General features: G+C 41.7%; 1 protein-coding gene across 1 annotated transcript in view; it reads right to left on the bottom strand.

The window, feature by feature from the left end:
- Positions 1–789: 789 nt before the first annotated feature.
- LOC120932240 overlaps positions 790–13,558 on the bottom strand; it is a 40,529-nt gene continuing 27,760 nt past the window's right edge. The window contains exons 7-10 of the mRNA XM_040344488.1: positions 11,477–11,548; positions 9,418–9,483; positions 3,438–3,615; positions 790–971 (exon numbers count right to left, since the gene is read on the bottom strand). Coding sequence (XP_040200422.1) covers positions 3,448–3,615; positions 9,418–9,483; positions 11,477–11,548 — 306 coding nt within the window. The 3' untranslated portion in view covers positions 790–971; positions 3,438–3,447. The remainder of the gene's footprint in view (positions 972–3,437; positions 3,616–9,417; positions 9,484–11,476; positions 11,549–13,558) is intronic.

Below are 13,558 nucleotides of genomic sequence, written 5' to 3' on the forward strand. Positions count from 1 at the left end.
GATCCCCCCTGCATGGCTTTTCAGGTGAAAGCCGCGGGAGAGAGAGAAGCAGATGAAAATCCATGCAGGGAGGATCGGTGCTCACAGCTTACCCTCCGTCGCACCGATCATTCCAGACTGTCACTGGAGAGGGATGTGTGTACAGAAATGACAGGGGGCCGTGAGTGCGCTCTGTTTTTACCAACAACACGCTTTGCCTCTCTGTGCACGCTCTGGCCAAGGGGAGTGTAGAGGTGGGCAGGGAGTCTGCTGACATCATGACTCCGCCCACCAAGCGCCGATAACAGACCCACCCACTGAATCTGCTGTTTTTGGGGGTTTCTAACTGATAAACGGGACACATTTGACAGGTAAGGATGCATGCAGAAGGCATGAATAGCCTTATAGTTTAGCACTATGGCAGTAGTTTATAATTGATGAGAGTGGGTTTACATCCACTTTAAAGTGCATTGCATTAAGGCAGCCATTTTGTGCACAGCTCATTACTACACAGAATTTAGACATGTACCTTTTTTTTCAATGCAGAGCAAAGCAACAAATGGGATGTGCATTTTGGTGTGCTGCAGTGCAGGTGCGTTTTCCACTTTTGTAGAAGGAGAAAATCAAAATGAATAAATTATGGCACTGCAATGCACTGCACCGCAGTATGTGTATTGCCATGCGTTATGGTAATACTTGGAAAAACGCACACTTTGCTATACATTACCTTGAGCCAAAACAGAAAACAGATTTTACAAGATCTTATTTTTCATCTTCATAACCTTTAGCAATAATCAGAAACACATTGGATGATGCTTAAGAGATAATTTATTGAAAAGTAGACATATATGAAAGAAATCAGCAAATCATTTTCTTTATGGTAAATTGATTAGTAAGTAAAAGCAGAATTTGTGATGATATTAAAAAAATGTAGAGTAATTAATTTCAAGCAATAGATCAGTGTGTCCACACAATCCAATGACGGACAGCACCTGCAAGATATACATAAAACATTACTTTGTAACATATGTATTATTTCAATGTATTAAGTCAAACATTGAATGTCTGCCAGTTAATTAAAGAGATGTAATTATGCAGGGTGACTTCAGCAAACAATATAAGGTCCCCCATTCCAGAATCCTAGGATGCAAATGCAAAACCAGTGACCTGAGCAGATATCATTACTTAAATATAAAGGTATATTTATAAAGCAGTGAATATGACATTCGTCACTCCTGCACAGGGAAGATTTGCCTGCAGTGAATGTCACAGTAAGTGCTTTATAAATACACCTATTTATCTCAATTACAGGCAATCATTCCTCCATCCAGACTCCAACTATTATAAAAAGTTGTTAAGCCCCTATGAAGGGTGCACTTTGAACCCCAGAAATATGTTAGTTCCATAATGTTTGTGACCAATAAACCATTTCTGGATCATAAAAATGGTGTGGTGTTTCTCTTCTTACTATTCCTGAACATGGCACTCCAAAGGCCCAACCATGGCCCCTCACGTGAGAGAGTTGCCTAATAGAGAACACCCCAAACCCAATTTAGGACATCTAATATGAACCAGGGATCCATGTTTCCATTTCTCCTTCTATATAGAATTGAAATCAAAGCAATCCCTGTGTGACTGATATCTCATCAGCTATTAAGCAGTTAGGCAGAGACATTGTAGTAGTGTATCTTGTGCCTAGTGTCTGATCTAAAAATGTCTATATTTAAAACAGTAAAAAATATGGCAAAGCAAGTATTAAAATGTGAGAAACTTTGCAAAATATGTGCTTAGAGAGAAGAATAAGTACTTTAGTGAATCCCTTCCCCTATATACAGTGGGGTAGATTCAGTAAGATTTGCGCAGTTTTTACGTAGGCGCAGGGCACCGTTTTTGCCCTGCGCCACCGCAAATTATCTGCGCTACCCTCGATTCACGGAGCAGTAGCTCCGTAAATTGCGTGGGCGCTCCAGCGAAATGCCCGGCGTAAGCGCGCGCAATTTAAATTATCCCGTAGGGGGCGGGAATCATTTAAATTAGGTGCGTTCCCGCGCCGAGCGTAGAGCGCATGTTCCGTCGGGAAACTTTCCCGACGTGCATTGCGGTAAATGATGTCGCAAGGACGTCATTTGCTTCAAAGTGAACGTGAATGGCGTCCAGCGCCATTCACGATTCACTTACGCAAACTATGTAAAATTTAAACCTTGCGACGCGGGAACGACAGGTATCCTTAGCATTGGCTGCGCCTGCATTTAGCAGGAGCAGCCTTACGCTAAACATGACGTACGCAAACAACGTAATCTGCGTACGCAGGGCGCGCGTACGGTAGTGAATCGGCGTTAGCATGCAATTTGCATACTCTACGCTGACCACTACGGGAACGCCACCTAGCGGCCTGCGTAAGAATGCAGCCTAAGATATGAGGGCATAAGAGCCTTATGCCACGCATATCTTAGGCTGCAGTCGGCGTAACGAGCTCTCTGAATCAGGAGAAGTCGTTACGCCTGCGCAAGTAAGCAATTGCGCTGCGTAACTATGGTTACGCAGACGCAATTGCTACTTGAATCTACCCCATTGTTTGTTTTGTGCTTTTGGCCTTTTTTAAATTAATGATCTATTCCCTGGTTTAAATATGTGTGGATATGATTTAAATTGTTTGTTAATTAATGAATACATTTATTTAATTAAACTATTAGTCACATCAGGTATTTAGGTAAACCAATTGTACTTTTGTCCTTTCCCCCTAATTACCAGCCCAGAGATATTTAATGATCAACAGGAGAGTGAAAAAAAATAGGTTCCTCTCTCAAAGCACGAGATTGGTGTCATCAGACTGTTCTGCCCCTCATGGATACAGAAGGGGTATAGGGATCAGGAGAGTTTAAAGGATTCAATAGATGGGGGAAAATAGGCTGCATATTAATATTTTCCCTACATTTCCATGCCATCTCTTACAGCACTGAGAAAGTGGATGATCATGATGCCCATAAGCACCTTGCTGGTGTCTGACATTTTAGAGCCTCTCTATTAAAGCAAACATGTGATGCAGGGCTGCATGCAGAGAGGTGTTTTCCCTCTTGCTTTAGGGTACTGACTTATATGCCCATGGTGCTGGACTAGCAACATTAAGATTTATTCATTCCAAATGAATTCCAAAATATGGCAGAAAAGAGTACTGGTTGGATAATAACCCAGAATTGCAAATTGTGGGAGAAGATTGGGTACATTTTCAAGAGAGTGGATTCTCTATAAATTGCACATCACTGTTCATTTTTGCCAAGAAGACTGTCCTAATATATGGCGATCCTCCTAACCAGCAGTGTGGTCTATTTTTATTGTACTAAAGACATATAGTCAAATTGTTTTACAGGAAAGTAACAAGGGAAATAAGAATGGGCACCATATAGTCCATGTGTATTGTTATCACTTTGTAAAATGTACATATTGAGATAACTACTTACCTATATCACCTTAACCTACGTTTAGGATTCCTCCCAGGCCTCCCACTACAGAACCAACTAATCCGAGTGGGACTGCAACAAGTCCAGTTACGGCTCCCAGAACAGTACCAACAAGGGAGGTAGTAATTGCTCCTAAAGTATTATGCAAAGTGAGCACAAGAATATTTACTGTACTCCCCTTGAAAAAAAACAAAAAAAAACACATTAACAGAATGCACTTTTTCTTAAACAGACAATTACAAAAAGTTTCTGTCAATCTTTTTATTCTGGCATAATACAGTAAAATAAAATTCAAAACACATTTACAATAAACAGTGGCAGCTAGTGATGGCTACATATTATCACATACCACTACCTGTCAAAACTCCATTAAAGGTCGGCCCTTCCCCCCCTGGCTGTAATGCCATAAAACCCAATAAACAAATACCTGTATGAAAAACAAAGTTACAGCAGATAATATACTGACCTTTCGTGCAGCTTCCATAGTGTATGTTTGTGTGTTTTTGTGTGTGTTTGTGTGTTTTTGTGTGTTTTTGTGTGTGCTTTGGGGGTTGGGGGACTGATAGCATCTTCATCCTGCTATTAAGCAAGTTATTGCAAAAGAAATGGTGGGGGGAGCTCGGGTACTGTCATGGAACATATGTATTAATGCCACAATTTTAAAGACGAGTTAAAAGTACAGAATTGTCAGCTCACCCTAACAATCCAACACACAATAACAATATGAATGCTATGAGGTCACCCTTTTATAGAAAGGGGGCTGGATTATTCATTCCTTCAAACTCTCGGCTCTTGTGACTCTTGTGAGCTGATCAGGGGAAAAGCTAACCTGCAAACATTCTGACCACAAGTGTATGATTCACAATCTTCGTATATTGTGTAGATTCACTGCAAATGCAGGGGAGCAGCAGTCCTGAACCTTTTACATTGAATTTATTCTGAGTTCCCTGTAATGTGCTACACCCAGATTTTACAAGTCATCTGACATGCGATAAGAGAGTAGAAGAGTCACATTTGCTGGAGCTTGTGCTATGCGACTTCTTCTCTTTTTCTCTCTCTCTGCTCCTCACATCACCAATCACATCAAATATTGTTGGCAGGACAGAATTTGATTAATGGTTGTAATACAGTCATATTTTACTGTATATAAGAGACACCAAGGAGCCAGTGTTGCCAACCTATCAGATTGAAATTAACTGACAAACCACCCAAAATTTACTGGCACAGCCAAGTTTTTACTGGCATTTCCAAATGTTAAAAAAATAAGTGCAAATTTCAGTATTTAGGCTACAAACACGTACAATATGCAATTAGCAATATGATTTAAGATACATAATAATGCAAAAAAAACCATATGTTTTATTTTATTTTCAATATAGTAAGTAAGTAGCTCAGTGACAGGACTCGGGAGGGTAAGAAATTTAGTCAGGCACACACATATGAAACTGACTCAAAGTGACAATGACAGCAGTGTGCAGCAGCACAGATCACTGACACAACATATCCCCTCCTGAGTCACAGCGACAGTCAGGCATCGTACACACGATAGGTTAACCCGAGGACAATGGTCTGATGGACCGTTTTCATTGGTCAAAACCGATCGTGTGTGGGCCCCATAGGTTATTTAACCATCGGTTAAAAAAAAGCCAACTTGCTTTAAATTTAACCGATGGATTACTAACCGATGGGAACAAACCGAACGTTAGTAGGCACAACCATCGGTTAAAAATCCATACATGCTCAGAATCAAGTCGACGCATGCTTGGAAGCATTGAACTTCGTTTTTTTCAGCACGTCATTGTGTTTTACGTCACCGTGCTCTGACACGATTGGTTTTTTAAACGATGGTGTGTAGGCACGACGGACCATCAGTCAGCTTCATCGGTTAACTGACGAGAACGGTCCATCAGACCGTTCTCATCGGATGGACTGATCGTGTGTACGAGGCTTCACTCTCCACGCCAGGTGATCCCTCCAGTCCACTCCAGTCTAAACAGCACTGACAGTCCTGCTCCCGGCCTGCCTTGCTCCCGACCCACACACAAGGCTCTGGCCGCTCTGCTTGGCTCCCTTGCACCATGACATCACAGGACATGCTCAGGCTCAGTGCTGGCCAAACAAACTATAGCATGCATTCGGATGGTCTCGGCCAGCTCCAGACCTAGCAGAGCTTCACAGTCATATTTTTTTTACTGGCAACCTTTTCCTTTTACTGGCATTTACTAGCAGGAGAAAATTGCCTGTTTTTTACTGGCTAACAGTAAAAATACTGACGCTTGGCAACACTGCAAGGAGCCTGTAGAGGTGATTTAGAGCCAGTTAGAGACAGTTATTGACATGTTCCAATATCTCCAGATTACCAACAAAAGGGAGTAGGCTGGACTGGTATGTTACAATGCCTGGACAGAGCCTGCTCATCTTAAAGGCTCTATTTTCACTGTACCTTTTAACCACTTAACCCCCGGACCAATATGCTGCTAAATGCCCAAAGGCATTTTTACAATTCGGCACTGCGCTTTAACAGACAATTGCGCGCTCGTGCGACGTGGCTCCCAAACAAAATTGGCGTCCTTTTTTCCCCACAAATAGAGCTTTATTTTGGTGGTATTTGATCACCTCTGCGGTTTTTATTTTTTGCGCTATAAACAAAAATAGAGCGACAATTTTGAAAAAAATGCAATATTTTTTACTTTTTGCTGTAATAAATATCCCCCAAAAACATATATAATTTTTTTCCCTCAGTTTAGGCCGATACGTATTCTTCTACCTATTTTTGGTAAAAAAAAATCGCAATAAGCGTTTATCGGTTGGTTTGCGCAAAATTTATAGCGTTTACAAAATAGGGGATAGTTTTATTGCATTTTTATGAATTTTTTTTTTTTACTACTATTGGTGGCGATCAGCGATTTTTTTCGTGACCTCGACATTATGGCAGACACTTCGGACAATTTTGACACATTTTTGGGACCATTGTCATTTTCACAACAAAAAATGCATTTAAATTGCATTGTTTATTGTCTAAATGACAGTTGCAGTTTGGGAGTTAACCACAGGGGGCGCTGTAGGAGTTAGGGTTCAACTAGTGTGTGTTTACAACTGTAGGGGGGTGTGGCTGTTGGACTGACGTCGTTGATCGAGTCTCCCTATAAAAAGGATCACTCGATCGATGCAGCCGCCACAGTGAAGCACGGGGAAGCCATGTTTACACACGGCTCTCCCCGTTCTTCAGCTCCGGGGAGCGATCGCGACGGAGCGGCTATAAACGAATAGCCGCGCCGTCGTCCCGGATCGCTCCCCGCGGGAATCCGACCGCCGCATGTAGCGGGGGGGGGGGGGTCCCGATCGGACCCCCCACCCGCTAGAAGGCAAGGACGTACCTGTACGCCCATTTGCCTGTACGTGCCATTCTGTGGACGTACATATACATGCGGCGGTCGGGAAGTGGTTAAAGCTGAATTCCAGGCATATATAGGGATCCAGCAACAATAGTACTGCAAATGTGTTGTTTACTGGCTGAATTATTTCTTCAGTTTGGGAAACATGATCCTTAAAGGGGTTGTAAAAGTAATTTTTTTCCCTAAATAGCTTCCTTTACCTTAGTGCAGTCCTCCTTCACTTACCTCATCCTTCGATTTTGCTTTTAAATGTCCTTATTTCTTCTGAGAAATCCTCACTTCCTGTTCTTCTGTCTGTAACTACACACAGTAATGCAAGGCTTTCTCCCTATTGTGGAGAAAGCCTCTTGAGGGTGGGACGGGTGAGCAGGAGTGTCAGGACGCCCACTAACACACAGCTCCTTTCTCTATCTGCAAAGTAGAGAGCGTCCTGACTTGCCTGCTCGCCCCCTCAAGAGGCTTTCTCCACACCAGGGAGAAAGCCTTGCATTACTGTGTGGAGTTACAGACAGAAGAACAGGAAGTGAGGATTTCTCAGAAGAAATAAGGACATTTAAAAGCAAAATCGAACGATGAGGTAAGTGAAGGAGGACTCCACTAAGGTAAAGGAAGCTATTTAAGGAATTTTTTTTTTACCTTTACAACCCATTTAATAAGAAGAAAAGTGCCAAAGTGTGGAAGTTTAATTCAGAAAACAGTTCTTGATTGTAGTTTCACTGAAGCTTCATTCGTTTCCAGTCCTAGTAGTCCTTGCAGTTAAAGTGGCTGTAACCCACTCTGTGTCTAATAAAAGTGTGCCGTTTAGGAGATATTTTCTGCATACTGCTCCAGTTAGGTCATCAGCGCATGTGATGTTTCTTCACTCACAAGTGCCGTAACTGACGCCGGAGTGGCGTAATGCGGCTCCGGACAGTCACAGAGCCAGAGTCTGCAGCCCTGGAAGGAAGAGGGGAGAAGATGGATGCAGCCACTAGCCAGGGCAGCAGGGACATTGCAAGCTTCATTTTCAGGTAAGTGCCACATGATGGGCTAGTATGCGGTGCACCATTAGACACCAAGTGTACCTAATCCACACCCCACCCACACTGAACTCTATACCATACTTATTCCAAGCCTAGACTATATCTATACCAACCCTATATTGCATTAGTGGTGGTGAGTCCATAACGACGCACAGGTGCCGTCCCTTCTCTCCTTCCACCCCCTGCATTGCATGAATCTATCTATGGCCGCTGCTGCCACCCCCTATTCAGGCGCCCGGCCACTTTTTGGGCACCAGGCGCCTGAATTACAGCTGCAGGGGTGTTTTTGAAGCACCTGATTAGACCCATAGGCACTAATAGGTGTCAAAAAAGGTAAACAGTGAGGCGAGCATCATGCTTGGCGCTTGCTGTTCACCCAGCTGTGTTAAAAAAGCGAATGACTTTGAAAAAAAATAACACCTGCAAGACAAAGGCATAATTAGCTAGAATGCATAGCATAGCTTACTAGCTCATTATGTAATACTCACCTGAGATCAAAGCCCTTGCCGCAGTGCCCTTACACAGCACCGGTCACTCCCGGGGGTTACTTCCGGGTATCGCGGCTCTGGCGCTGTGATTGATTACATCACTTCCGCGCATGCGTGTGGGAGCCAACGGTAACGGCACACTCACTGAAGCAACGGCTCATACGTGCCATTGCTGTAGTTTGCTTCAGTGCACATGTGCCGATGATATTGGCACATGCAGGGGACATCTCCTAAATCGTGCAGGTTTAGGAGATATCCAGGGTAGCTACAGGTAAGCCTTATTATAGGCTTACCTGTAGCAAAAAGTAGTCTGTAAGGGTTTACAACCACTTTAATATAGCACTACTATTGGGTACGAAGTATTACTTTCAGTGATTTCCTATCATATTGTATGTTTGTACATTCAACCTGGTGTGTCAGAGGGACTAAGGTTCTTAAGAAGGTTGAGGCAAAGAATAGAGGACCCATCCTATCCAGTGGCCCTTACAGGGGTAGTGCTACAGAAATAAAATGCTAGAGGTGAAGTTTGGTCATCTGACCTGTTGAAATGGGAGAGAACGCTCTGAATTGCCATAGGCTGTACAATGTGGGCAGCATTTTATGAATGGGACATAAATCACATGCCATGGTATGGAATAATACTGTAATGTAAAGCTTTATACATTCTCATCTATAAATATGCCCCTTATTTATGTGAAAGCCCCTAAGATTTAGCAGACAGGAATGTGCTGCAGTTTTTACCAAAACTATAGTTTCTTTCTAAATGAATAATAACAATATATATATATATATATATATATATATATATATATATATATATATATATATATATAGAGAGAGAGAGAGAGAGAGAGAGAGAGAGAGAGAGAGAGAGAGAGAGAGAGAGAGAGAGAGAGAGAGAGAGAGAGAGAGAGAGAGAGAGAGAGAGAGAGAGAGAGAGAGATACTGTATGTAATATAGCTTATGTAATATATACTCTATATACAAGTACATTACATAAGCAGCACCAAAGCACCATAGCTGAGAGTAGAAATTATTTTACATATGCTGTATAACTAGTAATTAAAATATTTACCAAAGTTTCAATTAGGGATATTAGTTCTCCCTTCAGAAGAATGCCAATTTGTGCCAAAAGTGCTTCCTGAAAGATACAAATATGGTACAATTGTTTCTTACAGATCATGCAAAAAAAAAAAAAAAAAAAAAAAAAAAAAATATATATATATATATATATATATATATATATATATATATATATATATATATATATATATATATATATATAATTTTTGATACAATACAAGTGGTATAAAAATAAGAAAAGTCTCATACATCATGTAGCTTCAGTAAATTGGTGTTGTCTGAGATGCAAATTGATTGCTTAAATAGTTAGTAAAATAGTTTGAATATCTGAGTTCCACTTGTTTTTCAGTTTATTAAAAGTCAGCAGCTACAAAAGTGTGACAGCTTGCGGGTTCATGGCCAGGCACGCACTGCGCATGCGCGAGTCGAGCTGCACTCTCCTAGTGGCCAGGCAATCTTTTGGGACCTGTGACATGTTCCAGAAAATTGCAGAGAGGGAGGTGCTGCCTAGGGGGAGAGGAGGAGTCTCCTAGGCGGTTAGAAGATGAAGACGGAAGTGGGACAGGAAGTCCCTGTAGAAACCAGGTACCCGCTCCCCCCTCCAAAAAAATAAAAATTACATGCCAAATGTGGTTAATTAAACATAGGAGGTATGTAAGATTTTAAAATGTATTTTGTATTGTATGCTGAAATACTTTCTAAATAAAAGTTTAAATTAAAAAAAGTTTAAATTAAAAAAAAGAGCTTCAAAGAGTATTGTGAGAAAGAGGAATTATTTGGGTACGTTTACACAGCCAGGCCCCAGAGTCAGAATTGAGCAAGGAACACTGAGCCTTAATCACATTAGCACTTTTCCAAACTTAGTCCACCCATAGATAGATTGAAATTTAGAACCGGACACATTTCGATCCATCTAAGAGCAGGCTGGTTGTACCAAAGTAGATCTATTGATTGATTTCCTTACAACCAGACTGTCAGTTTTTCTTTTTCATATGATCACTGTCGCTGACAATAGCTGGCAGCAGTAATTACTGTATTCTGACGGCAGGGAAACCCCCCACTGTCAGAATACAATAATGCAGCAGGAGAAACTCCCCCATCAAGTGATTTTATTTCCTTCAACCTGGTTGAAGGAAAGAAAATAGCAAAATGTATGGCCAGCCTTACAATCCCTCCCTAATCCTAAAACTATAAAGTGTCCATCCCATTGCCTCCTATTTCTAAAACTCCCAGCCCATATAACTCTCCCTCAGCTACAACGTTCCACACCTCCTATACCAGTGATGTGATCCTTGGCACCCCAGATGTTTTGGGACTACATTTCCCATGATTCTCATGCACTCTGCAGTGAGCATCATGGGAAATATTGTTCCAAAACTTCTGCCAAGGTTTGCCATCACTGTCCTATACACTTTTTTCCTGCATTTACATGAATGTTGGTGGAAGGAACCACAGGGTCATGTAGGAAACATGCTGCTCCACATACTCGGGAGTATTGAATAGCATCAGTGCCAGGAGCTTTTCTTGAGAGCAAATTTTCAGCACAGCACCCAAGGTAGTTGCTCTAAATTGTTCAGCCCAATTAGGATGGGTTCAAGAGCGTCAGTTAACATAAGTTGATGAGCCTTGCTTCTTCTTTCCTACAGATTTTGCCCATCACAATGTAAATTATGTATGAAAAGAAACAAGAGCATTTGTGAGTGCCATGGCTGCCTACTGTCATGTCCAGGTTCAAAGAGGAACCAAAATGCCTCTCTAGTTGCTATGGGCAATACATATTTTCCTGTTATCACACTTTTCATACATCAGCCACTTTAGGTAAATTTTCGATTTTTTTAAAAAGAACATTGGAAATACCTAGGTGACATTCCTGGAGACAATTATCTCTAAAAAGTATTTATGTTCATCTACAGTTGGTTACAATAAATGTAGTGTAATGTTTGGCAATGTGTATAGCCATATAACTTTTTACTCCTAAAAAAAAACTTAAAAAAATGTAAGCATGCATGATCACTTCACTGAGATCCAGTAGTATTGTACAGTTAACTTACCACTACCCGAGTAAGGCTGATCAGTAATTTGTCCACCTGTATTACACTCAGTAGTTCTGTAATCTTCCCCAACTGAAAAAAAAAAGTTATATCTTATTAAAAATTGCTGTACCATGTATCACATTTTAAATACTGTATATGCTTAAAAATAACAAACATGTCATACTTACTTCCACTGTGCAGTTTGTTTTGCAGAGTGGCCCCCGGTCCTCCTCTTCTGGAGTCCCTCAGCGGTGTTGGTGGCTCCTCCCCGCATCGAGTGTCCATGTTGGAGAAGCGCTCTCCTTGATGGACACCCGTGCGGGCGCACTCCCGACTCCCGCATCTGTGTCCATTCACACAGAATGCAGGATTTGGCCCCGCCCCCCAGCACTGCGCCATTGGATTTGATTGACAGCAGCTGGAGCCAATGGCTGCACTGCTATCAATCTATCCAACCAGAACACGGTGTGCTCATTCCTGGTCAGAAGATTACAGCTTTCAGGTAAGTAAAATGAGGGGGGGGGGGGCTGGGGGGCTGAAGCACTACAGAAAGGTTTTTTTAAAGGTAAAAAAACACAAGGATTTACAACAAACTGTGGCCAACCTATGCACTTGAATGCCCTCATTCACTTCTGTATCTATAGGCATTATGGAAAATGTATCTTTACAATTGTCCTTTTACTCTCTTTGGGTCAGAATCTTGACAGTCTGTCACCCTTGTATGGTACTGAAAAAGAAGGTGTTTATAAACTGTTAGAATCAAAACTTAGGCCTCATTTATACTGATAATCCTACTTTAGCCATCTGGGAAGTATAAACAGTTCACTTCCAGGTCACTTTTTATTGCATTCAGATGTTCCTACAGCAGACAGAAAAGAGTGTGAACCTAACAAGCTCATTGTACAGCCTCTTCATTGCTTCTATGCACCCCCGGTACATTGGCAGCCTCGCATGCACACCCCCATCATCTTTCCCCAAGGGGACTCCATGATTGGTGCTTCTAGGTAGAGGGCAGGGAGTCCAAAGAACATCAATTAGCTGATCTTCCCTACCTAGTAAGAACTCGGAAGCGATGTGCATCACTTCTGTGTTCGGCAGTCACTTTTGTCACTTTTGTCAGCTGCTGTGGCCAGGGAAGAAAGTGATGGAGCGCAATCTGCACTTTATTAGCTTCAATGAGGGGGGGGGGGGGGCAACAAAAAACAACCTGTCACAACAAAATTGTTTTACATAGGGGACTTTTAGTCCATTCCGCCCCCACCTGCATTCACTTATGAACATAAACACACAAGCCTGGGACACTTATGTATGAAGACGTAGACTGCTGTATACAAGTTACATATCACAGTGCAAGCTGGAGTGAGGAGAAATAATTCTAGAGCCATTATTCATAGTTAACACTAAACCGATGACCTGTGGGAGTGCTTAAAGCATTGCCTATGGAACGATTTAGGGTACCAAAGTTTGTTGCCATTTCAATTGTGCACAATTTTAAGTCTTGACATATCATCTTTTAAACTTTACCATAGTTGGGTAATATATTGTGTCTGTGTTCCCTAAAAGTTTATTTTAGTATATCATTTAATGAAATTTACACTCGATAAACTGCTGCATAAATATTACGTGACATAAAAATTGCCACTACCACGATTTTATTCTCCTGGGCCTCTGCTGTAAAAAATATATAGTATTTGAGAGTTTTAACTAAATTTCGGGCCAGAAGTTATTTTAATCATGTGTGCAATGAAATGTAAAAATGGCTTTTGCAGCAAAAGAATAAAAGCAGGTTTAGGCATGCTTAGGCATGTTTAGTTGCATTTACATTTATTTAAGGCCTTGTTCACACAGGGCATATTGATGAATTTCCCTGTAGAGATTGCACAGGTGTTTTATGCATCCCTGTGCAGGCATTCCCATTGAATTCAATTGGGACACAACAGCTTCCTGGATACATTTGTTGCTCCCAATATGACATCCATGTGAGTGCGGGTGCATGTCCCCAAACTCGCACTGAATTCAGGGCCATGCATCCACACCCACACAGATATCATATTGGGAGCAGCAACTGTGCCTGTGCAGCTACTGTGTCCTGACACCTGT

Source organism: Rana temporaria, chromosome 3 (genome assembly GCF_905171775.1).
Source record: "Rana temporaria chromosome 3, aRanTem1.1, whole genome shotgun sequence".
Taxonomy (NCBI): domain Eukaryota; kingdom Metazoa; phylum Chordata; class Amphibia; order Anura; family Ranidae; genus Rana; species Rana temporaria.